General features: G+C 36.5%; 1 protein-coding gene across 3 annotated transcripts in view; it reads right to left on the bottom strand.

Moving 5' to 3' along the window:
• Positions 1 to 22,868, bottom strand: part of CAPZA2 (capping actin protein of muscle Z-line subunit alpha 2) — a 107,707-nt gene that overhangs the window by 43,875 nt on the left and 40,964 nt on the right. For all 3 annotated transcript variants that reach the window (XM_036246682.1, XM_036246683.1, XM_036246685.1), the window contains exon 2: positions 5,251 to 5,314. In XM_036246682.1, coding sequence (XP_036102575.1) covers positions 5,251 to 5,314 — 64 coding nt within the window. The remainder of the gene's footprint in view (positions 1 to 5,250; positions 5,315 to 22,868) is intronic.

Genomic DNA, 22,868 nt, shown 5'->3' with positions numbered 1-22,868 from the left:
TGCTTATACAACTCAACAAAAGGAAGACAAAGAACCCAATTAAAAAATAGGCAGAGGAGCTGAATAGACACCTCTCCAAACAGGACATATAAATGGCCAAGAGACATATGAAGAAATGCTCAACATCACTAATCATCAGAGAGATGCAAATTAAAACAACAGTGAGGTATCACCTCACACCTGTCAGAATGGCCACCATCAACAAATCATCAAAAAACAAGTGTTGGTGAGGGTGTGGAGAAAAGGGGACTCTAATAAACTGCTGGTGGGAATGCAGACTGGTGCAGCCACTGTGGAAAACAATATGGTGTTGCCTCAAAAAATTAAAAATTGAACTTCCATTTGACCCAGTGATCCCACTTCTAGGAATATACCCTAAGAAGCCTGAAACACCAATCAGGAAGAATATATGTACCCCCATGTTCATAGCAGCACTATTTACAATAGCTAAGATCTGGAAACAGCCCAAGTGTCCATCAGTAGACGAATGGATAAAAAAGCAGTGGTACATATACAGAATGGAGTACTATGCAGCGGTAAGAAAGAAAGATCTCTTATCCTTTGAGACGACATGGAGGGACCTGGAAAGTATTATCCTAAGTGAAAGAAGCCAAGCAGAAAAAGTCAAATACCACATGATCTCACTTATATACGGAATATAATGAACATAACAGTCTGAGGAATACGGTAGACCCAGAAACATGGAAGTAGGGCACAGACTGACATCCCTCAGAAGAGGGGGTGGGTGGGGTGGGAAGAGATAAACCACAGAACTTATATGCATGTATTCATGACCAATGGACATGGACAACTAAGCCGGGGATGTGGCGAGGGTGGGGTGGGGAGGAGGGTACCAATGGGGTAAAAAAGGTGAAATATCTGTAACAAAAAAAATAAATAAAACATTTTTAAAAAACAGGAAAAATGTCCTCGGGTGAGGATTAAAAAAAATCAACAGAAAAATATTCTCGGATAAGTACTAACAAAAAAGAAAGAAAGAAAAAAAGAACACAAATAACCTAAGTATTTCCCATGAAGAAACTGGTTTAATGTGAATAGACTATAGATCTTATAAACAATGTAAAATTGAGAACTCATTAAAAATAATGTAGATATGTATATATCAAATTGCAAATACATCCATAGGAAGGGGGAAACTCAACTTGTACATTACTATCATATTTACATAATGTCATGTGTGTACCTAAATTGAGAGATTTTAGAAGAATTTAATAGAAACAGTGGAGAACTGGAGGGTAGAATTTTGTTGATTCTTTGGTTCTTTTTTGTACTTTATGACTGAATACTCTTTACAAAAACAATAAACCTATTCCAAAAGAAAAAATATTTCCTATTTACATACCTCTTTTCATTAGAACTCGATTTAAAAAACAATCTTTTCTGCTAACCACTAAAATAACACTAATTTGATTTCTAAATGAACTGATTTTAAACAATGGAAGCTTCTGCCTAAAAAAACAGATATTAAAAATTATAGTTATTCCTATCTCACAAAACAAATGAAGAAGTTCTATTTGATTAATATAATTCTTTTATCTTCAATATTTAAAACATAATCATTAACAGTGATATTGCATGCTAGTGTATGTTTTCTGTTTTTTTTTTTTTTATCCTCACCCAAGAATATGTTTATTTATTTTTAGAGAAAGGAAGGGAGAGAATCGTCCATGTGAAAGAGAAACATCAATTAGTAGCCTCCTGTACGCGTCCCAATAGGGACAGAACCTGCAACCTTTTGGTGTTATGTATGAGACAATACTCCAAACAAGTGAGCCACCAGCCGGGGTTGTTTACCAGTTTTAAATAGAAAAATAATTTTAAAAGCAGAATATATCTGATCAAGCTAGTTTTGTTCTGGGGGGGGGGGGGGGGGGGGGGGCAATGCTCTTATTGTAAGGTGAGTCCAGTGGAAGAAACAGAGAATTTGAATAAAATACTACTACTCTTAGGCTGTGGTTCTAAGCCAGGCAACACATCAGACCATAGGGTATATAGGGTACAAAAAGTACATAGGGTGGTGGGTACATGGCTTTAAAAAAACAAAAAGTACATGTTTCAGAGTCCCAGCCCAGATCTACCAAATGTTTCTGAGACTGAAGACCAGAAATCTCTGTTTCAGTGACTCTAGTGTAGTTGGTCTAGGAAATAACATTTGGGAATCATTGAACTGACAAGATTTTATGATGGTAGTCCTAAACTTTGTGGCTTCTCTCACAATCATTCTGATACCAATGTTATCAACTAAAATAGAATGAAAATAATCAAATTCATATGGGATTCCCCCTTCAAATATTTTAATTCCTTTTTAACTCTAAAATAACCCCTCAGTTAAAACTTATATAACATTCACTTCTATTCCATAGCTCACTCTCCATCCCAGGCCTAGTGAATGGCTCATCCTAAATGCCCAAATTTACTATACCTCAACAAAGAACATCAATATAATTTTACAGTGAGACTCATACATTCTTTTAGGCCCTTTCTTAGTAACAAATATGTAGGGCATTTAATTCAGGGTAAAACTGTAGTGAAAAGCTTAATTAAGATTGGAATTTATTCTTTTTTATTTTAATTTTTGGTATGTGCCCCTAGCGGAAACTGAACCCGGGACTCTCTGGTCTGCAGGCCGATGCTCCAACTGCTGAGCCAAACCAGCCAGCGCTGGAATTTATTCTTGGCTCTATGAATTGTACAGAAGTGTGGGGGCCACTGACTTCAGTCAGTGTAGTTTAATCATCAATCAATTTAAGTTACATGCCAACTTCTGAACCTCAGGAGAAGAGACTGTTATCTTCTTTAATGCCCCAACCATCAAATGTATTAACATATATTTATGTTATAGATGCTGAATATTAAAACAGAAATTAAACCCTAATGGAAGAAGAAATACTTTTGAATTCTCAACTTCTAGTAGTGAAAATTCACTACTATAGATTTTATATTTATCGCAAAAGAATTACTTTAATTTCCAGATTCTTTTTTTACAGTGTAGACTTGCCATCATTTTTCCAATAAGTGTACAGCACAACACTTAAATTTTTAAAAGCATAAGAATTACTATATGTAATTGCATACATTAAATTATATATTATTATAGTTTGTGGATGAGTGAAGGAATTTTCAAGGATAGTTTTAATTTTCTACAATTTTTATCTATCAAACCTAATCTTTTCAAGGTAAGATTTCATTGTATGTTACAACAGTGATTTTCAATCATTTTCATCTCATTGCACACATAAATTACTAAAATTCTGCAACACACCAAAAAAAACTTTTTTTGCCAATCACACCAAAAAATAGTTATAATTTTGATTTACTCATACCAGATGGTTATTATGTTGGTTGTTGTCATTTTTTTTTTAATCCTCAGCGTAGGATATTTTTCCACTGATTTTCACATAGAGTGGAAGGAAGGGAGGGAGAGAGAGGGAAAGAAACATTGATGGGAGATAGACACATTGATTGGTTGTCTCCCACACAACCCTGACTAGGGCAGGGGATCGAACTGCAACCTAGGTACCTGCCCTTGACTGGAATCGAACCCATAACTCTTTGGTCCCCGTGCCAACACTCCTGAGCCAAACCAGCCAGGGTAGTTGTCATTTTTTAATTTGACAATCTAAGGAAAAAGAGGTCAGTGTTCCTGACTAAATAGCCAGATACTGCATGTTTTAAAAAATTCGTGCAGCACACTGGTTGAAAATTGCTTCACTATGAATAAAAATGACTGTTCAAAGTTCCTTTTTAAATTTTTTTTTAAATTTATTGTATTTTTTAGAAAGAAAGAGAGAGAGAGAAAGAACGAAACATCAACTCATTGTTCCACTTATTCATGCATTCATCGGATGACTCTTATATGTGACCTGATTGGGAATCAAACCCACAACCTTGGCTTATCAGGATAACACTCTAACCAACTGAGCTACCCCACCAGGGTGACTGATTAAATTTCCTAATTAAATATGTTTAAAAAGTTTACTGTGGGGCAGAATGTTTAAAAAAATGAAATCTAAAGGCCCTGTGTAAATTAATTTTAATTTGAGACATGATGAAGGTCAAATCTATATCAGTTAGAAATAACACATTTAAAGTGTTTGTGGTAGCTTATTCCTAAAACTGCTTAAGAAAAGTTATGTAAAAAGATCACTGCTGGCCATATTCCTGGCGACTTTCAACAATATCATTCTTAGTGTTAAATAGAAGCTATTTAGTCTGGCCGGTGTGGCTCAGTGGTTGTGCTTTGACCCATGCACCAAGAGGTCACTGGTTTGATTCCTGGTCAGGTCACATGCCCAGGTTGTGAGCCAAATCGCCAGTGGGGGGCATGCAAGGGACAGCCTACTGGTGTTTTCTCTCATTGATGTTTCTATCTCCCTCTTCCTTCCTCTCTCTAAAATCAATTAAAAAAATTTTTTTAAAGAGAAGCTATTTTAACAGTTTTCTTGGCAACCAGAAGTTCCTGTAAATTTAACAGTTTAAAATTTTAATTTATGGGTGAATAATTATAAAAATGTTTGCCAGCGAGGTTTATAGAATGGCATACTGTAAATTTATGAGATATAGTAATTTAAATAACAAATTGTTTTTACATGAGCTGTCACCTAATTATGGTGAAACAATGTTTTCCCCCCATCTTCTTTGCTATTCATAATAATCCAGTATGTTTTTCCTTACAAAAAATATAAAAATGAATTTCCTAATTCCAAATAATAGTTATAACTTAAAATGATCTTTCAAGAGGTTTAATTTATTACAACATAATTATTATGTATATCATAAATAAATTATATTCAAGCTGTTACAAAATCCAGATTGAGCCCTGGCCTGTTTGGCTCCGAGATTAGAGTGTCAGCCTGCAGACCAAAGAGTCGAGGGATTGATTCTGGTGAAGGGCCTGTATCTCAGTTGTGGTTCAATCCCTGGCCCTGGTTAGGGTCATGCAGGAGGCAATCAGTTTATGTGTCCCTCTCATGTTGATGTTTCTCCCTTCCTCCCTCTTTCCCACTATCTGAAAATCAATGGGAAAAATATCCTCGGGTGAGGATTAAAAAAAATTTAAAAAACAAAAACAAAAATAATATAGACTGACAAAACATTTTCACTGTAATGGAGAAAATACAGAGTTTTCTACATACTCCGCTTAACTTAATTATTTTGGTTCTGCCGTGTACTCTTTTTAAAAAGACTGCTTGATATATCAAGTCTTAGTGTTATGAATTAAACACTCACCATTAAACACCTCATTAAATTCTCCAGGTGGGGCATGAATGATGAATTTTGCTGCTATACGCACCTAAAATAGAAATAAAGACATAAATGTCACATAGCACAGGCCTCTACCAAAATAACAACAAAAAATGCAAACTTATACTATTTTAAAGTTCTACTAAAAATGACTTAAGAAAATTTAAAGATAGTGACACCTCAAACAACTAAAGTTTATTAGTTTTAATCATTTACTATTATAATCATAATGTATAGGCTGAATGTAGATAAAATATATAAAAGTCTCTACAACAACCTAAATTTACATATAAAGAATTACAAAAGAAGAACAAATATAGCCCAAAGTTAGTAGAAAGAATAAATGAAAATTAGAGCAGAATTAAATAGTGCAGAAAAACAGGGCAGATCAATGAAACTAAGAGCTGGTTCTCTGAAGAGATAAACAATATTGACAAGTCTTTTTAGCTAGACTCACCAAGAAAACAAGAGAAGACTCAGATAAACAAAATCAGAAATGAAAGAGGAACTGTTACAAATGATACCACAGAATACTCTGGTTTCTCTTCAGATCATATAAATCTTTTGCCTTTTACAAATGATACCACAGAAATACAAAGGATCATAAGAGACTACTATGAACAATTGTAAGGTAAAAATTGGGCAACCTACAAGAAATTGGTAATTTCTAAAAAAACACAACCTGCCAACACAGAATCATAATGAAATAGAAAATCTTAACAGACCAGTTACAAGATTAAATCACTACCTTCCAAAAGACAAAAGTCAAGGACCAAATAGCTTCATCACTGGCGAACTCCACTAAATTTTCAAAGAATAATTAATGCCAACCCTCCTTAAACTCTTCCAAAAAAAAATAGAAGAGGAAACTCTTTCAAACTTTTAAACAGCCAGCATTACAAAACCAGACCAAAACACCACAAGAGAAGAAAATTATAGGCCGATATCCCTGGTGAATATAAATGTAAAAAATTCTCAACAAAATATTGGTAAACAACTCAACAATACATCAAAAGGATCATATACCATTATCAAGTGGGATTTATTCCAGAATGCAAGGATCGTTCAACATCAGTCAATATGATACGGCACCATTAACAAAATGAAGGATAAACATCACATAATCACCTTAACAGATGCAGGAAAGGCATTTAATAAAAGTCAACATCCATTTATGATGAAGTCTCAACAAAACAGATACAGAGAAAATGTACCTCAGTATAATAAAAGTCATATATGACAAGCCCATAGCTACCATCATACTGGAAGGTGAAAAGCTGAAAGCTTTTCCTCTAAGATCAGGAAAAAGACAAGGATGCCCACTTTTACTATTTTTGTTCAACAAAGTATGGAAGTCCTAGCCACAGCAATCAGGCAAGAAGAAATAAAAGGCATACAAGTCACAAATGAAGAAATAAAAGTGTCACTATTTGTAGATTACATAATATATATATAGAAAACCCTAAAGACTCCATGACAAAAATGGTTAAAGCTAATAAACAAATTCCATAAAGTTGCAGGATACAGAATCAATACACAAAATTCTTAAGCATTTCTATGCACTACAGAAATAAAAATTAAGAAAAAAACCAATTTATAACAAAAGAACAAAATACCTAGGAATAAATTTAACCAAGGAGGTAAAAGACCTGTATATTGAAAACTACAAGACATTAATGAAAGAAATGGAAAATAAAGCAAATAAACGGTAAGATTTTCCATGCTCATGGAAAGGATCAATGTTAAAATGTCCATACTACCCACAGCAATCTAGATTCAATGTTATCCCTATCAAAATTCCAATAACATTTTGCACAGAAATAAATAACCCTAAAATTTATAAGAAACCACAAAAGACTCTGAATAGCCAAACAATCTTGAGAAGGAAGAACAAGCTAGAGGCATCACACACCCTGATTTCAAACTATATTACAAAGCTATAGTAATTACAGCAGTATGGTATTAGCATAATAACAGACACATATCATTGAATGGGAACAGAACAGAGATCCCAGAAATAAATCCACAAGCATACAGTCAATTAACTTAAGACAAAGGAGCCAAGAATACACAATGGGGAAAGGAGAGTCTTTTCAATAAATGGTTTGGGAAAACTGGAAAATCACATGCAAAAGAATGAAACTTGATCACTATCTTATACCACACACAAAAATGAACTCAAAATGGATTAAAGACTTGAATATAAGAACTGAAACCATAAAACTCCTATAAGGCAGTAAGCTCCTTGACACAGGTCTTGGCAATGAATTTTTAAATCTGACACCAAAAGAAAAAACAACAAAAGCAAAAATAAATAAATGGGACTACATCAAACTAAAAAGATTCTACACAGCAAAGGAAACCATCAACAAAATAAAGAAACAACCTGCTGAATGGGAGCAACTATTTGCAAATCATATATCTGATAAGAAGCTAATATCCAAAATATATAAAGAACTCATAACAACTCAACAGCAAGAACCAACAAACAAACCAAACTATCTGATTAAAAAGTAGGCAGAATATCTGAATAGATATTTTTTCCAAAAAGACAGAAAGATGGGTAACAGGTATATAAAATAATGCTCTCTACATCACTGATCATCAGGGAAATACAAATAAAAACCACAATGAAATACCACCTTACATTTGTTAGAATGGCTATTATAACAAAGATAAGTAATAACTGTTGGCAAGGATGAATAGAAAAGGGGAACCCATGTACACTGCTGGTAGTAATGTAAATTGGTCAGCCACTATGGAAAACAATTTGAAGGTTCAGTAAATAATTAATAAATAGAACTACCATATGTTTCAGCAGTTCCACTTCTGGGTATGTGCCCAAAGAAAATAAAAACAAACTCAATTAAGATATCTGCATCCCCATATTCACTGCAGCATTATTCACAATAGCCAAGGTATGAAAACAACTTAAGTACCCAATGATGAACAAATTATTATTATTCAGCCATCAAACAGAGTGAAATCTTCCCATTTATGACAACATGGATGAAATCCGAGGGCATTATGCTGAATAAAATAATTTAGAAAGAGAGACAAATGTCTTATGATCTCTTTTATATGGGGAGTCTAAATCAACAAACCAATAAAGCAAAAAACTCAAGTTACAAGTTCATAGATATGGAGATTGATGGTTGCCAGAGATTGGGGGTAGAGGAGAGGTAGGTGGGGGATAAAAAAATACATATACAATTTAATGAATTTCAGGATTCAAAGCTGCCTTCATATAAAATATTCTTATAAGCAAATTTTATTTTAAACAAAAATGAAAAAATATCAAGAAAATCTATGTGTAAAGAAATAAGATGCATTTAGGTATAATGGGAAAAAACAGATGAAAAATATAGAAAGGAAGAGGGGAAGAATGGTTTAATGTTTTTTAACATGAGATCTGACTGGATCTTAGGAAATTTTAGTACAAAGATAAATGAGAGACCCTGGCTAGTGAGCTAAGTGGTTAGAGCATCAGCCAGTGCACCAAAGGGTCACAGGTTCGATTCCCAGTCAAGGGCATGTACCTGGGTTATAGGTTTGATCCCTGGTCCCAGCTGCATGTGCTGGGGCCAACCAATTGATATGTCCCTCTTACTTTGTTTCTCTTTCTCTCCCTCCCTCCCACCCTTCCCTCCCTAACATTCTCTCTAAAAAAAAAAAAAAAAAAAAAATCAATGAAAAAAATATCCTCAGGTGAAGATTAACAAAAACAAACAAAAAACAGGTAAGTGAGAAACCAAATATTAACAGGTGTACTGACAGTTATATTTTAAGAGAATAAAGTCTGTTTTGTTTGATAAAGAAGTAAATCACTAATAATAATATATCTGAGAAGTTAAATGCTACGCCCAATCTTACAGTTTAGTGAAGAAGTCTTGAAAATTTTATGTTTTCCAACCACTACCCAGTCACTTCTGACTCATTTGAGGCAATGTGTGCCCTAAAGTGCAGTCCTTGAACAAGCAGCATCAGCATCAGTGATTGTGTTTGAAAGTATAATCATGAGTCCCACTCTGACCAATTCAATTAGACTCTGGAAATGAGGCACAGGGAACATTATTTAAACAAGCTTTCCAGGTGACATTTTAATGCACCTTTAAGTATTCGCTGAATTAAACATCTTTGGCAAAAATGAAAACCCTGGCTTATTTTCTTATTTCTAACTTTACCAGCACTGTGACTTATCTGATGCGGGAACTAAAAATAATGAAAAGATAAAAAAAAATAGCAATGATTGTATATATATGTTCTCTGTGTGTGCGTTCATCTAAATTTTCAGAAGAGACAGACAGATGAAAAAGAAACACATATGGAGAGAATGGAGATAATCCTAGTTAGAGGCTACATAAGTGATAAGGCATTTAAAAGATTACAAAATGTCAGTTTAAAAAAAAAAAAGCCTTTGAAGTCTGGAACACTAAAAAAGTATGAAGCAAAATGAGTGATAACAATGATGAAGATAACAAAAATGGGATAATAATAATTACTGTTTACCAAGCACTTTATATGGATTATGTCCCTTACTCTTCACAACAACTTTATGAGGTAGTTATTATTATAATTGCATATTTTTAGATGAAGTGACTGAGGAGAAGTTAAGTAACAGTCAGTTGACTCATAAATCTACACTTCATTTTTCTTTTCTTTTTTAATCCTCACCTGAGAATACTTTTCCATTGATTCTTAGATAGAGTGGAAGGGAGGGAGGGGGAAGGGAGAGAGAGAGAGAGAGAGAGCAACATTGATGTAAGAGAGACACATCGATTGGCTGTCTCCCGTATGACCTCAACCAGGGCTGGGGATTGAACCTGGAACCAAGGTACAAGCCCTTAACTGGGAAATCAACCCGCAACCATTTGGTCGGCAGGTTCTAAGTGCTGAGCCGAACTGGCCAGGGCATAAATTTTCACTCTTATTCACTACATTGTTCTGCTTCTCAAATTTAAAACAGTTTTGGTAGAATAAATAAAATCCAGCCACCAAAAACTGAACATGGCAGAATGTAATAGTGTAGCCACAAAACAATTACCTCAATATAAACACTTTCATTTTTTGGTATTTAAAAAATCAATCACAACAACTTAAATAAAACAGACAAATTCTTTGAAAGACACAAAAACCAAGGTTCACTCAAGAAGAAATAGATCAGGTTTCAAGATAAGAGTGATATAGGCCATCTTTCTCCTACCTCCTCCTGAACCAAAATAGAAACAAAACTAAATTGGGCAACATTCACCCTGAAATACCAACTGAAGACTAGCTGAAGAGAATTTTAAACAAAAAAGGACAGAAACCACCTGGAGACTAGTAGGTAGGGCAGGGTCACAAGAGGGGCTAGCCTTACTCTCATGGGTTGCAGGCCAAGCATTTGAGGGGTATCTTGGCTGCAGGAGAAGAGGATTCACTCCTAAGAGGAGTGAGCCCTGGACCTCCCCAGCTTGGAGCACCAGGGCCAGGAACAGCAGTGCATGTAGAAACCAGCCAAGGAAGGTGGCAGGTCTTTTTCTTTTGTTCTTTCTTTATTGATTTGAGAGAGGAAGAGAGAGGGAGAGAGAGATGGAAACATCAATGAGAGAGATCACTGACTGGCCGCATCCTTGCCCCTCACTGGGGATCAGGCCCACAACCTGGGCATGTGCCCTGACCAGGAATCAAACCGGAGACCTCTTGGTGCATGGGTTGATGCTCAACCACTGAGCCACACCAGCTGGGTAGGTGGCAGGTCTTTTATCTGCCAAGCAGAGATGGAGCCTGCTGGAGACAAAGTCGCATTTTTTAAAAAAACAGAACAAGGGATTTTTATTAGCAGCCACTAACCCTAGGCTTTGACAGAGGGAAGGCAGTGCAAACTGGAGTGGCATCAGGAGAGTATAAGGTGGGAGGCATTGGGGAGAGGCGTGGAAGAGCCACTGACAGGATACCTGTGCCTGGTTTCCCTTTACCCAACACCACAGCAACCATTTTTCCTGAAAGGTGCAAACCACTCCCAGCAGCCTAGTCTGGGGAAAGGCTATTACCACACCTCCTGGAATATAGCTTGCCCCACCGCCTGGAATCCTGCTCACCACACCCTGCAACTTGACCCCTGCTGAGGAGGTAGCATCAGAAGTTAAGCCTACACATCTAGTCAGTATTGGGGGTTTCAGTGACTGGCTTTGGGGCACACCATTCCCCTGACTTTCCCAGCTCAAGAAACCAAGGGGACTTTACCACTGGGTCCCATAGGACAATGAATACATAGGGCCACTGATCGAAGACTGGGAGCCATAGCAGATCTATCTAATACAAAGAAACAGAGAGAGAGATAAAATGGGGAAACAAAGAAATAACCAATGAAAGAAAAGAAGAAACCTCTAAAAAAAGAGCTAAATGAAATGGAGACAAGCAATTTACCAGATGTAGAATTCAGAGTAGCAGTTTAAGGATGCTCAAGGAACTTAGTGAGAACTGTAAGAAACTTGGTGGGAACTACAAGGAACTTAGTGAAACTACATCACCATGAAAGAGGACATAGAAACCATAAATACGAACCAGTCACAAATGAAGAATACCACATCAGACCACAAAAATACATTGGAAGAAATAAAAAGTAGCCTGGCTGGTGTGACTCAGTGGAATGAGCATCATCCCAGAGACTGATTTGATTCCAGGTTTGATTCCAGGTCAGGGCACATACCTGGGTTGCTGGGGGCATGCAGGAGGTAGCTGATGTTTTTCTCTCAAATTGATGTTTCTATCTCTCTCTCTCCTCTCCCCTCTCTCTAAAAAACTCAATAAAAACATATTTTTAAAAAATAACTGGTTAACAAGTGATATCATATTTAAAAAATAATGAAATAAAAAGTAGGTTGGATGAAGCAGAGGACCAAATAAATCAGCATACAATCATATCAATAGATGCTGAAAAAGCACTTGACAAAATCCAGCACCCACTTCTGATGAAAATGCGCAGCAATGGGGGAATAGAAAGATCGTATGTTGACATAATAAAGGCCATCTATTAAAAACCTACAGCCAACACCATACTCAATGGGTAAAAACTAAAAGCATTTCTCTTAAGAACAGAAACAAGACAGGGATGCCCACTTACGCCACTCTTATTTAACATAGTTCTTGGAAGTCCTAGTCACAGCAATTAGACAAGAAGAAAAATTAAGAGGGATCCAAATTGGAAAGGAGGAAGTGAAGCTGTAATTGTTCGCAGATGACATGATATTGTACATAGAAAACCCTAAAGATCCCATCAGAAACCTCCTAAAGATAATAAATGAATTTGGCAAAGTAGCAGGATACAAAATTAACATCAGGAAATCGCTGGCATTCTTAAACACCAATAATGAACTCGCAGAAAGAGAAACTAAAAAAAAATGCCATTTACCATTACAGCAAAAAAAATTAAGATACCTAGGAATAAACTTAACCAAGGAAGAACCTGTTCACAGAAAACTACAGGACAATAAAAAAAGAAATAGAGGAAGATATAAAAAAGTGTAAGCATATACCTTGTTCATGGACTGGAAGAATTAATATCTTTAAAATGTCTATGCTACCCAAAGCAATCTATGTTTGATGTAATCCCCATCAAAATACCAATGACATATTTCACAGAACTAGAACAAATACTCCAAAAGTTTATATGGAACCAAAAAAGAGGAACCAAAAAAGACCCCAAATAGCCACAGCAATCTTGAAAAAAAAAAAAAAGAACAAAGTAGGAGGGATAACAATACCAGATATCAGGCTATACTACAGAGCCATTGGAACTAAATTAGCCTGGTACTGGAACAAGAACAGGCATATAGATCAATGGAACAGAATCCAGACCCAGAAATTGATTCAAGATATTATGCTCAATTAGTATTTGATGAATACAGCAAAAGCATAAAATAGAGTGAAGACTACCTCTGTAATAAATGGTGTTGGGAAAATTGGATAGCTACATGCAAAAAAATGAAGGTAGACCATCAACTTATGCCATACAAAAGAATAAACTCAAAATGGATAAAAGAATTAAATGTGACTCATGAATCCATAAAAATCCTAGAAGAAAATGTAGGCAACAAAATTTCAGACATCACATACAGTAGAATTTTTACTGATACAACGCCTAAGGCAAGAGAAACAAAGGAAAAAATTAATAAATGGAACTAAACTAAAAAGCTTCTGCACAGCAAAAGAAACAAGTTTCAAAGGGAACCCACTATATGGGAAAGCATAATTGCCAATGATACATCAGATAAGAGTTAATTTCCAAAATATATAAAGTGCTCATACAACTCAACAAAGGAAGAGAAATAATCCAATTAAAATGGGCAGAGGATCTAAATAGACACCTCTCCAAACAGGAGATACAAATGGCCAAGAGACATACAAAAAAATGCTCAACATCACTAATCATCACAGAGATGCAAATAAAAATGACTATGAGTTATCACCTCACACCTGCCAGAATGGCTGCCATCAACAAATCATCAAACAACAAGCACTGGTGAGGTGTGGAGAAAAGGAGGCTCTATACACTGTTGGTGGGGATGCAGACTTATGCAGCCACTATGGAAAACAATATGGTGTTTCCTCAAAAAAATTAAAAATTAATCTGCCATTTGACCCAGTGATCCCACTTCTAGGAATATATCCTAAAAAGCCTGAAGCACCAATGAGAAAGAATATATGCACTCCTATGTTCATAGCAGCACTATTTACAATCACTAACATCTGGAAACAGTCCAAGTGTCCATTAATAGATGAGTGGATAAAAAAAGCTGTGGTACATATACACAATGGAATACTATGCAGTTATAAGAAAGATCTCTTATCCTTTGAGATGACATGGAGGGTCCTGGAGAGTATTATGCTAAGTGAAATAAGCCAATCAGAGAAAGACAAATATCACATGATCTCATTTTTTTGTGGAATATAATGAACAAAATAGGCAGGTGAACAAAACAGACCCAGAGACAGAAGTAGGGTTCATACTGACAAAGCTCAGAAGAGGGAGGCCAGAAAGAGAGAAGAGATAAACCAAAGAACTTATATGCATATATGCATAACCAATGGACATAGACAAAAATGTTACGGGGGGAGGGGAGTCAAGAGGAGGGTGTCAAAGGGGGGAAAAGGAGAACCATGTGTAGCAAAAATAAATTAATAATAATAAAAAAAAAACACACACAAGGCTAGTTTAAGGGAACACTGAGACAACATGACGTAACAATATCTGCATCATGGGGTACTAGAAGAAAATGAGCAAAAGATAGAAAACCAGTATGAAATAATGACAGAAAATTTCTCCTAACCTGTTGATGGAAAAACACACAAGTTCATGAAGGACAGAGAGTCCCAATCAAGATGAACTCAAACAAACCCACAACCACACACATCATAATTAAAATGGTAAAGATCAATGACAGAGGGAATCTTAAAGGCAACAAGAGAGAAGGAGTTAGTTACCCTTAAAGGAGTTCCCATAAAGTTGTCAGCTGATTTTTCAACAGAAACACTTCAGGACAGAGGAACTGGCACGAAGTATTCAAAGTAATGAAAAGCAAGAAGTTACAACCAGATTAGTCTATCCAGCAAGGCTATTAGTTAAAATTGAAAATGAAATAAAGAGTTTCCCAGACAAAAAAAGGCTGAAGAAGTTCACTACTAACAAACCAGCACTGCAAGCAATGTTAAAGGGATTGCTTTAAGAAGAAACACAGCAAGAGAAAACTCAACACCAAGAAAACAAACAAATACAATTAAAAAATGGCAAAAGACCCAATAGACACTGCTCAAAAGAGGACATATAGTTGGCCAATTAACATATGAAAAGATACTCAACGTCACTAATCATCAGAGAAATGCAAATTAAAACCACAATGAGATATCACTTCACAGCCATCAGAATAGCTATCCTCAATAAATCAACGAACAAGTGTTGGTGAGGATGTGGAAAAAAGAGCATCCTTGTAACTGTAGGTGAGAAAGCAGATTGGTGCAGCCACTGTGGAAAGCAGTATGAAGATACCTCAAAAAATTAGAAATAGAACTGCCTTATGACTCAGCAATTCCCCTTCTGAGAATTTATCCAAAGAAACTCGAAACACTAAAGTGAAAAAAATATACATACCCCTATGTTCACTGCAGGATTATTTATAATAATCAAGATTTGGAAGCAGCCCAAGTGTCCATCAGTAGATGAATGAATAAAAAAGCTGTGGTGCATTTACAAAATAAAATACTACACTGCTATAAAAAGGAAGAAAATTTTACCATTTGTGACAGCATGGATGGACCTGGAGAACATTATGCTAAGTGAAATGACCCAGTCAGAGAAATACAAGTACCATATGATTTCATTCATATCTGAAATTTAATGGAAGAAACTGAACTACCAAACAAAATAGAGACAAACTCATAGATAGAGAGCAGGCAGACAGCTCAGGACAGGGAGAGGGGAGCAAAAAAAAAAAAGGACTCACGGACAATAGTAAAATGATGGTGGGGCTGGGAGTGGGTGGAGGTGGAAAAGGGCATAGAGGGAATAAATGGTGTTGGAAGGAAGAAAGGAAGGAAGGAAGGAGGGAGGGAGGGAGGGAAGGAGGGAGGAAAAGAAAGAAAAAATGACAAAATAAATAAAAGAATAAAGTAAATATTGATGGATATAAAATAATTGATGGACAGTAATATGGTCACAGTAGGAGACTTTAACACCCTACTGACAACAATGGATAGAACTTCCAGATAGATAATCAACAAGGAAACCATAACCTTAAATGACACACGGGATCAGATGGATTTAATTGATACAGTCGGCAGTTAATCAGTTCCAGACTCTATCGCAATAAATGAACTTCCACAAAGTAGGATTCTTTATTTATATACAGTCGTCCCTCACCACTTCGCGCTTCGACTTTTGGGGCTTTGGGACTTCACTCTATCACGGTTTTTTCAAATACAAAACCACGATAGTGAAGCCGCGGAAGTCAAAGTGCGAAGTGGCGAGGGACGACTGTATTTACAGAACATTTTATCCCAAAGCAGAATATACATTCTTCTCAAGTGCACATGGAACATTGTCAAAGGCAGATGATATGTTAGTGCACAAAATAACTAACAAACTCAAGGAGACTGAAATCATACCAAACATCTTCACGGATCACAATGTCCTAAAATTAGAAATCAACTATAATAAAAAAAACCTCAATAAACAGTCAAACATATAGAGGGTAAATAGCATGTTATTAAACAATGAATGGGTTACCAAGGCGAGCAAGGAAGAAATAAAAAATCACCTGGAAATAAATAGCAAAGAACACAAAACGATCCAAAATCTATGGGAAGCAGAGAAAGCAGTCCTGAGAGTGAACACAGCATTACAGGCCTACCTTAAGAAGCAAAAAAAATTTCAAATAAACAACCGAACCATACACCTAAAAGAACTAGAAATATAAAAACTAGAAAAGCCTATAGCATGCAAGAAGAAGAAAATAATAAAGATGAGAATGGAAATAAATAAAAAGTCTAAAAAAAATTACAAAAGATCAATGAAACCAAGAGTTGTTTCTTTGAAAAGATAAACAAGGTCCGGCTGGTGTGGCTCAGTGGTTGAGCATCAACCCATGTACCAAGAGGTCGCCAGTTTGATTCCCGGTCAGGGCACATGACCAGGTTGTGGGCCCAATCCCCAGTGGGCATGCAGGAGGTGGCCAATCGATGTTCTCTCTCATCCATGTTTCTACCTTTCTCCCTCTCACTTCCTTTCTCTCTAAAATCAATAGAGAAAAAAAACTTTAAAAAAAGAAAAGATAAACAAGACTGGTGAACCTTTATCATGATTCACCAAGGAAACAAAAAGCATACACTTATAAATAAAATCAGAAATGAAAGATGTGAAGTAACAACTAACATCACAGAAATAAAGGATTTTAAGAAAATACTATGAACTGCATGCCAACAAATTGGACAACCTGGGTGAAATGGACAAATTACTAGAAAGAATCTTCCAAAACTGAAGAAACAGAAAACCTGAACTGACCAATAACTACTAATGAAATAAAAGCAGTTAAGAAAAACAAAACAAACAAACAAAAAACCTCCTAGCTAAAAGTCCTAGACCTGATGCCGTCACAGGTGAATTTTATCAAATATTCAAAGAACACCTATCCTTCTCAAACTATTACAAAAAATTTAAGAGGAGGGAAGACTTCCATACTCTTTTTATGAGGCCAGCATTATCTTAATTCCAAAACCAGAGATAAGACACAAGAAAGAAAGAAATTATAGGCCAATATCCCTGCTAAAATCCTCAACAAAATAGTAGCAACCTGGATTCAGGAGTAATTAAAAAGATCCACTATGACCAAGAGGGATTAATTCTGGGGACACAAGGCTGGTACAATATCCGCAAATTAATAAATATAATACATCATCTAAACAAAATGAAAAATATAAGTTACATTATCCTATCAATAGATGTAAAAAAGCAATCGATAAAACCCAGCACCCATTTATGACAAAAAGTCTCTGAAGATGGAAATAGAGGAATCATACCTCGATAAATAAAGGTCATATATGAAAAACCTACTCATACTCATAGACACAAATTAAATCATTTTCCTTGAGATCAGGAACAAGAAAGGGATGTCCACTTTAAAAAAAATTTTTTTTTCTCTCTATTGATTTTAGAGAGAGAGGAAGGGAGAGGAAGAGAGAGAAACACAAATGAGAGGGAACATCAACTGGCTGCCTCCTGCATGCCTCTCACTGGGGGTTTGGCCCATAACCTGGGCATGTGCCCTGACTGGGAATCGAACTGGCGACCTCGTGGTGCATGGGACGATGCTCAACCATTGAGCCACACCAGCCGGGCAAGGGAACGTCCACTTTTACCTCTTCTATTAAACACAGTGCTTAGAAGTCCTAGCCACAGCGATCAGACAAGTAGAAAAAATAAAAGAATTTCAAATTGGAAAACAGGAAGCAAAACTGTCTTTATTTGCAGATGACATAATATTGTACATAGAAAACCCTAAAGACTCCATCAAAACACTACTAAATCTAATAAATGAATTCGGCAAAGTAGAACGATGCAAAATATCCAGAAATTGGTAGTATTTTTATATACCAGTAATGAACTCTCAGTAAGATTAACAAAAATAACAATCGCTTTACTATTGCAACAAAGAAAAAATAAGACACCTAAGATTAAAATTATCCAAGAGGTAAAAGACCTATACTCGGAAAACTACAGGACACTGAAGAAATAAATTAAGAAAGATACAAAAAATGAAAACATATACCATGTTCATGGATTAAAAGAATTAACATCATTAAAATGTCCGTACTACTGAAAGTAATCCATAGATTCAACACAATTCCTATTAAAATAATAATGGCATATTTCTCAGAACTACAAAAAATATTCCAAAAATTTATATGAGACCAAAAAAGGATCCTGAATAGCCACAGCATTTGTGGGAAAGAAGAATAAAGTAGGAAGGATCATAATACTGGATATCAAACTATAGTATAAAGCTACTGTACTGCCCTGGCCGGTTTGGCTCAGCGGTTGGAGCGTCTGCCTGCGGTCCGGAGAGACCCGGGTTCGGTTCCCGCTAAGGGCATGTACCTCGGTTGCAGTTTGTCCCCGGCCCTGGTTGGTCGAGCGGGTGGCAGCCACTCGATGTGTCTCTTTCACATCGATGTTTCTGTCTCTCTTCCTCTCTCTCCCTCCCACTCTCTCTGTACAAAAAAAAAAAAAGGAAAAATGTCCTCGGGTGAGGATAAAAAAAAAATAAACTAAAATATAGCTACTGTACTGAAAACAGGCTGGTACTGGCACAAGAATAGGCATATAGGTCAACGGAACAGAACAGAGAGGCCAGAAATCAACCCATGCTTTTATGGTCAGATAGTGTTTGACAAAGGAGGCAAGAGCATACAATTGAGTAACAACAATTTCTTCAGTAAATGGTGCTGGGAAAATCGGACAGGTACATAAAAAAAAAAAATTACTCTAGACCAACTTACACCATTATAAAAATAGACAAAAATGGATAAAAGACTTAAATGTAAGTCCCCAAACCATAAAAAACCTAGAAGAAAATATAGGCATTAAAATATCAGACACCTCTTGCAGCAGTATTTTTGCTAATATGTCTTTGAGAGCAAGAAAAACAATATAAAAAATTAAAAAATGGTACTACATCAAACTAAAACGCTTCTGCACATTAACCATTAACAAAACAAAAAGGGAATCACTATATGGGAGAATATATTCGCCAGCCATTCGCCAGATAAGCGAGTCTCCAAAATATATATAGAACATACACAAGTCAACACTGGGAAGAAAAACAATCCAATTAAAAAACGGGCAAAGCCCTGGCTGGTTTGGCTCAGTGGTTAGAGCGTTGGCCTGCAGACCAGAGAGGCCCAGGTTCAGTTTCTGTTATGGGCATGTATATTGACTGTGGTTTGTCCCTGGCCCCAGTTGGAGTTGTGTGGGTGGCAGCCACTCGATGTCTCTCTCTCACATCGATGTTTCTCTCTCTCTCTTCCTCCTTCCTCTCTGCCTCCCCTTCTATCGCAAGATAAATGCAAAAAAAAAGTCCTCAGGTGAGGATGTGAAAAAACAAACAAAAAACAGGCATAGGACCTGAACAGACACTTCTCCAAAGAGGACAAAAGACATATGAAAAAAAATGCTCAACATCACTAATCATCAGAGATGCAAATTAAAACAACCACGAAATACCACTTCACATCTGTCAGAATGACTATTGTCAATAAATCAACAAACAAGTGATGGTGAGGACGTGGAGAAAAAGGAACCCTTATGCACTCTTGGTAGGAATGTAGATTGGTACAGACACAAAGGATGGTCTGAAAAGTTCTGTTTTGTTTCGTTAATCCTCACCTAATTTTTTTTCATTGCTTTTTAGAGAGAGTGGAAGGAAGGGAGGAGGGAGGTAGGGGAGAGACCGACTGAGTGAGTGTGTGTGTGTGTGTGTGTGTGTGTGTGTGTGTGTGTGAGAGAGAGAGAGAGAGAGAGAGAGAGAGAAAGAGGCATCAATGTAAGAGAGACACATTGATTGGTTGCCTCCTGCACATGCCCTGACTGGTACCAGGGATTGAACCTGCAACCCAGATACATGCCCTTGACTGGGAATCAAACCTGTAACCCTTTGGTGCATGGGCCGACTCTCTAACCATTGAGCTCACCCACCAGGACTAAAATTAAAACTTTTCAACTAAAAGCAGTTTATGGTGGGAAGTCATGTCATAGGCTGGCATCTTCCATGACAAAGGTCAATGTTTACCCTAACTGAGCCTATTTTCTTTTTGCATCTAAGATTAACATATCTTTGGAATGTCAAAGTAATTTTCCTTTTTCCGGATCTCTCAAAACATAGACACTGCTCTTCAGAAACCACAAATCCCCTCACTGTTATTGAGTTAACTGTTGACCATGAACTATCCTGTACCAACCTATGTAAAAGATGTGTGTCTATCATTTTACTTTTCATCCAATCCCAGAGGTTTCCCTTCTTTGCTTTCTCCTACCTCCCTAATCTATCACAAGTGGATTTCATGGAACTCACTGCATCTTCTCTTTTGATTATAATGTGTAAAATAAGGTTAAAAAAAAAAACAACTGCCATTCTCTGGAGTCTGTTGAGATTTTGCTTTCTGACAGCTGCTGGCAGTTTGGCTCAAATAAACTCACAAAAATCAGATATCTATAGGACCCAGACCCAGTGCTAAGATGCAGCATTGGGTGAACTTGGTTGAGTTGTCTCTTGGATCCAAGACATTCCCTTACTTGTAGTTGAGGATCTGACTTTTTTTGAGCTGTAAACCCTTGAGGTAGTACTAAAATTATGGGTTAAACAGAACCCAGGCTAAGGCAAGACAGGAGGAAACATGGGGAGCTCGCTTTTAACTTGGGCTGTTCAACTGGAATTGGCTTTCTGAGAATCTGAACAAAAACCTTCACTGTATAAATGAGAGCTGAACTTGTTTAGTTCCGAAAATAAAGCGGCAAGTTCTCTCTCTTCTAGTCTTGGGTGTTCTTAGGCGACTAAGAATCTTTGTGGATGTGTCAGAGGTCATTCCTCTGGATTTGAAGGAGCCCTATAGGGAAATTCTAACTCAACTGTAATTAACTGACTGGCTCTTCCAGGGAAGCATCCATGAGGGTTGATTACCAAAGGCCCCGAGCCCTTCTGATTGTTTTAGACAGCCAGGAGAGAACATGAGACACATAAGATGGTTGAATGTGACTGGACGGGTGAGAGCCTTGTGAAGTTCAACCCATAAGCAACATACTTCCACCCACTACATAGTGCCACTAGAAAATTTGCTCAGACTCAGATTAAAAAAAACACACCAAAAAACCTAAAATTAACATGGAACATTATGCCTCCAAGGCCAGGAACTCCCAGACCCCAGCCCTTATTAATACTCCTGAGAGGAAACCTTTACTTGCAAGTACTTTATAGAAATGGAAAGATTTAACTAGAAAATATCAACGCAAAATGGCCAAAATTCAATTGTCTTTGGGTGTCTATATATTTTATGTGCAAAAAATTTAGAAAAAGGCTGGCTCTGAAGTTAAACTGAATGATTGACTGAAAAGCGTTATCTTGATTTGGAAATTAGAAACTTCTAGAAAAAGCACAAATAAATTCTTAAAAAAAAAAAGTCCAGAGACATGGAAGAGAGACTGACAAACCACAGTGGGAAGGGGGAAGGGGAGTGGGGGCGGAAAAAGATAAACCCAAAGACTGATATGCATATATGCATAATCAATGGACAGAGACACCAGTGTAATTAAGGGGGGAGGTCAGGAACAAGGAGGAGGGTGTCAATGGGGGAAAAAAGGAAGGACATCTGTAATACTTTCAACGATAAAGATAAATTTAAAAAGCAAAATAAAATATTAAGAAATTTTAGAAATTGTCTATGAACTCTTCTAAAGCTAATAAATGCCTACACCCTGATGCCCCCTCCCCACTCTTTTTAAACTCCTCCACCATATCCTTTGCTCTCTGAGCCCCCTTGCCTGGACTTGCCCTTCCCTTTCCCTTCTTCCTATCTCTTCTAGAAACCATTTCCACTACCACTCCTTACTTAGACTTAAGGGAAAATGAAAACAGGAATTCTAACAACTCCCTTTGGAAAAGTTTCTCTCAGCTAGAGAGGAACCAGCAATTGTTCCATATTTTTATCTGGGACCTTGATGGGTTCACAAAGAAATTTAACTGTTAAAACATGTAATCTGGACTACAGTATTCTAATCTATTCCAATTAATATACCTACTGGTTTCTGGGAGCAAAAGGAACAGAATTACTAAATAAGGTTCACAAAAAACTCCTGTAGAGAAGTCTGTCCATTTTAAAGATTATAGGAAACTAAAATAAATTCACAGAATAAATAAATAAAACAAGAAAAAGCATAGGGGCTGCTTTGAGGACTACAAAAAGGCACTTTCCCTTCTTATTAATAGTTTAGGAAAATTAAAATTACCGTGAAATGGGGGGCTTATAATTCCATGTACAAGCCCCTGTAATTCTCCTATTCTTCCAGTAGAAAAAAAACA

This window comes from Molossus molossus, unplaced genomic scaffold (assembly GCF_014108415.1).
Source record: "Molossus molossus isolate mMolMol1 unplaced genomic scaffold, mMolMol1.p scaffold_m16_p_7, whole genome shotgun sequence".
In the NCBI taxonomy this organism is placed as follows: domain Eukaryota; kingdom Metazoa; phylum Chordata; class Mammalia; order Chiroptera; family Molossidae; genus Molossus; species Molossus molossus.
Note: the sequence above shows the minus strand (reverse complement) of the source record. Positions and strands in the feature narration are given on the sequence as shown.